Source organism: Phascolarctos cinereus, unplaced genomic scaffold (assembly GCF_003287225.1).
Source record: "Phascolarctos cinereus isolate Bilbo 61053 unplaced genomic scaffold, phaCin_HiC Scaffold_9;HRSCAF=440, whole genome shotgun sequence".
Lineage (NCBI taxonomy): Eukaryota > Metazoa > Chordata > Mammalia > Diprotodontia > Phascolarctidae > Phascolarctos > Phascolarctos cinereus.
In genome coordinates, this window is record NW_027556402.1 from 246,479,031 (window position 1) to 246,483,756 (window position 4,726).

Consider the following 4,726-nt stretch of genomic DNA (forward strand, 5'->3'; position numbering starts at 1 on the left):
GGCAAAGCCAAAATAATAATAATAATAATAATAATAATAATAATAATAATAATAATAATAAAAGACAATTTTGGCTAAATTAATTTGCTTATTGAGTTCCATACCTATCAAACCACCAAAAATTATTTTCACAAAGCCAGAAAAATAGTAATAGAATTCACCTAGAGGAACAAAAGGTCAAGAATATTAGGGGAATTAATGAATAAAAATATGAAGGAACATGGCTTAGCCCTCTCAGATATTAAACTGCATCACAAAGTGGTAATCATCTAAACAATCTGGTACTAAGACATAGAGTAATAAATGAGTAGAATAGATTAAGTACACAATAGTGAGTAATAAATGACTATAATAATCTAGTAATTGATAATCTCAATGATCCATGCTTGTGGGAAAATAATTCACTATTTTGTAACAAAAAAAAAGAACTGCAAGGAAAACTGGAAAGTATTTTGGCAGAAACTAGCTAGAGACCAATATCGCACAACATAAAACAATATAAGGTAAAAATGGATATAAGGTTAAGACAGAAAGAGTGATACCATAATCAGAATAGGAGAGCATACAATAGTCTATATGTCGGATCTGTGTATATAGGAGAAAAAAAACTGTGATCAAACAAGAGATAAAGAACATTACAAGATGTTAAAAGTATAATTTTGATTACACTAAACTGGAAAAAAAATTTGCAGGCAAAACCAATGCAACCAAAATTAGAAGGAAAGCAAAAAACTGAGGAGAGGGGGGAAGAAAAACTTTACAGCAAATTTCTGATAAAGGCTTCATTTTTATTTTTTAAGTTATTTTTTCCCTAAAATACAAAAGAAAAGATGAAGAAACATATTACAAATTTAAATACTAAAGAAAAAGAAGAAAAACAATTCATATGTATGACAGATTGTGGGAGGATTCAAATTATATAGCAATAAATTTCCATTTCAAGAAATCCTATATAATAAATAGTACACATTGTATTCCAAACTGTCCCTCTTTTCTTTGCTTCCTTGAAAGTTGTCTTTTATTTAAAGGCATTTTTTCAAATATGTGGAGAATTGAATTGATTTTTTTAAGTATACAAGTCAGCAGTAAGCTCCCCCTAATACTCATCAAAAAAACGAACAAAAAATTAGAATGAGAAGAAAAAGAGTAATAGAAAAAGAGTAAAATAGTTATGAGGCAGACATAGACTAAGTGTCTTCTCAAGAGTTATAAAACTAGAAAAAGTATCTGAAACTTCATGTGAACTCAGCCCTAGCTAGAGATACATGAAAGGACAAAACATTTGGTAGTATTTTTCTGGTAAGTTTGATGAGAAAGGAAGTAAAGATGCAGCTACATGAAGCAGTTGTTAGATTACTGAGTTTTCAGTTAGGATGACCTGAGTTTACATCCAGTAATAAAAAACAATCTAATGGTCATCTCCTCAAAGAAATCCCCAAATGAAGTCTCTTAAGAATATTAAGGCTCAAATTCAGAGCTTTTATTTGACAGGGGGGGAAAATATTTTGCAGAAAGCAAATTAGCCAGAAAGAATTCAAGAAAAAAAAAAACAAAAGTCAAAGTCAAGATCACATAAAACTTTTGAGTAATCACTCTGATGGAATAGAAATCTTGGAATATTGTATTCTAAAAGGCAAAGGGTGTAAGCTTACCATTAAGAATGGCTTACCTGGACAATAATGAATACAAGCCTACAGGGGGAGAATTGATCTCTAATGAAGTAGAGGACTTCTAAGCATTTCCAATCAAAAGAATGGAGTTGCAAAGAATCCTGAAGTCAAGCACAGGAGGTAAGAGAAACATAGAAGTTAAATATGAACAAAAAGGATAAGGGACTAAACAAATATAAACTACTTACTTTCAAATATGTGGAAATGTTGTATTTGTCCCCTTTGAACTCAATCATCATCAAGTGTTACTGACAGTCCAATTTAATGGATGGCCTGTGATAGGTTTTGAATGTCTTGATGATATGAAGAGAGGAATGAAAAGTAAGAAGACTAAGAATACACTGGAGGGAGGAGAAAAGGAGTGTTAGGAACATTTCTCTCACATAATCAGAGTTCACAAGTCTGTATCTCTGCAAATAAAGTAGATGTAGGGGGGATAGAGCTGACACTCAAGGTTCATTCTCATCTGAACTAGACAAAGGCATGAAGATCATAAACACACAGTTAAATACAAACAAAAACAGCAACAATAACAACAAGAAGAACAAGAACAGTATATCTCTTAATAGGGAAATAAGAGGGAAAATAATATAAATAAATAAGAAATTAGAGTGAAGGAAGGGAATAGTCTTAAGCAAAATCAACTCCAAAAACGTACAAAAATATTTCTAGTCCTTTTAAGCTGATAATCTGAAGGCATGACCATAAATTGTGGAATGGATGAACAAGTAATTGTAAATAAAGGCGATGGATTACTATTGTGCTATAAGAAATGATAAAATGGAGGACTACAAAGAAACTGAGGATGATTTGTAAGAAGTGATGCATGATGCAGCAAATAGAACCAAAGTACAATCTATACCATGACAAAAAATATTGTAAAGACGATCACCTTTGAAGTCCAACTACCATGGAACAAATGAGGCTTGGAACTGGGGATACAAAGCAACAGAGCTTTCATTCTCTTGAGTGTGGACACATTCATATGCAAGTACATATAAAATACAGAAAAAGCAAATCAATATAACTCAGGGGATAGGCAAAAAGGAGATTCAATAAAAAGTTGAGGAAGAGCATTCATTTCATATTATTTGAATATATATTAAAGGAATTGGGGATGTTTAGTCCAGAGGGGTCAAAAGGGAAGGAATGCTGTCTTCAAATATCTGAAAGGATGTGCTGTGAATGTGAGTTGTGCATTATTTTTTTTGACCCCAGAGGGTAAAATTAGGAACAATGAATAGAAATTGAAAAGCAGTATTTTCAATTCAATGTCAGGAAAAATTCCTATTTGAATACACCAACAGTATAGGATTTTAGAAGATATTGGTTCTCTTTCCTCAGAGATATTCAAGCAGGACAGGATTAAGGATTGATCTTCTTCTTCTTCTTTTCTTCTTCTTCTTCTTCTTCTTCTTCTTCTTCTTCTTCTTCTTCTTCTTCTTCTTCATCTTCTTCATTGGTGGAGTTGACTACTCAGCTTTAGAAAATCTTTCTACTACTGAAATTTGGTGCCTTTAAAAGATAGCAGGAAAATAAAAGGAATAACACAATAACACCATATTGATAATAGTGTGAACTGATTCTATATTAATATTGAGTATTTTTAGCACCAACAGACATACACATAGACAGATGCAAAAAAGCCATTTTGTCCAATGATAGCTTTATGATTAAGAGCCCAATACCTAGTTCAACTCAGGAAGGAAGAACTAATCTAGGACAACTGGGACAACTTAGGACAACTGTGCAAATTGATTAGACTTTAGGGAAAACTCCATCTCAGTCCACTAAGTGGAGGGAAATTCCCTTGTAATTGGTAATAGCTGTATGTTTGGAAGAGGATCATATATTCCATGGAGGTCATTTTCCTTTGGAAACCAGTTTTTGTAACCAAACTTTCCTCATGGCATTCTTCATGTCAGTATTTCTAAGGGAATAGATGAAAGGGTTGAACATAGGAGCAATGATGGTGTAAAAGAGGGCAAACACCTTATCTTCAATTACAGAATTGTGTGTAGGCACATAGGTGAAGATGAGGGGCACAAAGAACATGATGACCACAGTAATGTGTGATCCACAAGTGGAGAGGGCCTTACGCCGACCCTCTGATGAGTGAGTCCTCAAAGTGGTCAGAATGATGATATAAGAAATAAGTAAAGAAATGAAGGTCAAAATACTCAGCATCCCAGTGGTACCAATTAACACAATAACAAGCGAGAAAGTATCTGTGCAGGCCAGCTTTAGCAGAGGAAACACATCACAGAAATAGTGGTCTATTTTATTGGGGCCACAGAAAGGCAGCTGAACAGCAATCAATACTTGCATGATTGAGTGAAGGAATGCCCCTATGCAAGAGGCCAACACGATAAGACGGCATACCTTTCTACTCATGATGACCATGTAATGCAGTGGCTTGCAGATGGCAACATAGCGATCAAAGGCCATTGCCACCAGGATGAAAATCTCTGCGGCACCAAAGAAATGAGCATAGAGCATCTGGGCCATGCAGTTGTTGTAGGAGATGGTCGATCTCTGAGCCAATAAATCCACAATCAGTTTTGGAGCAGCAGTGGAGGTGAAACAGACATCCATGAAGGACAAGTAACTGAGGAAAAAGTACATGGGCTGTTCATTGAGTTGACTAAATCTGATGGTGGTCAGGATGAAGAGGTTTCCTATCAAGATCACAAGATAGCAAAGTGAAAAGAAAATCAAACTGACTTCCTTGACCTCTTGACTATTGAACAGACCCAGCAGGATAAATTCAGTGACATTGTTTCTATCCTCCATGACTTCAGCACTGAGTTGAGTGTATAGGGAAAAGCTGGTATACCTAAAACGAGAAAAATCAGGGATAATATTAGTTATTTATTAAATATCCCCAGTGATGAGCAGGCGTTACTCTCAACACCAAGGGAGAGAACATGATACTTATTAAGTTCTCGGTTTCATTTTAATATTGTCAATCAACTAGCATGACTTAAGTGCATACTATATTCCCAGGAAACATGTTAAGTGCTACAATTACATAGAAAGGCAAAAACATGGGTCTT

The 4,726-nt window shown here is 34.5% G+C and overlaps 1 protein-coding gene across 1 annotated transcript; it reads right to left on the reverse strand.

Annotated features, from left to right (window-relative positions):
• Positions 1-3,533: 3,533 nt before the first annotated feature.
• On the reverse strand, positions 3,534-4,463 carry LOC110199655 (olfactory receptor 4P4-like). Its single transcript, XM_020974536.1, has one exon. The coding sequence runs from the start codon at positions 4,461-4,463 to the stop codon at positions 3,534-3,536; it is 930 nt and encodes a 309-aa protein (XP_020830195.1).
• Between the last annotated feature and the right edge of the window lie 263 nt (positions 4,464-4,726).

What these genes read in the sequence shown, in the direction of transcription:
- LOC110199655 (XM_020974536.1), bottom strand. Translation starts at nt 4,463, where the DNA reads ATGGAGGATAGAAACAATGTCACTGAATTTATCCTGCTGGGTCTGTTC.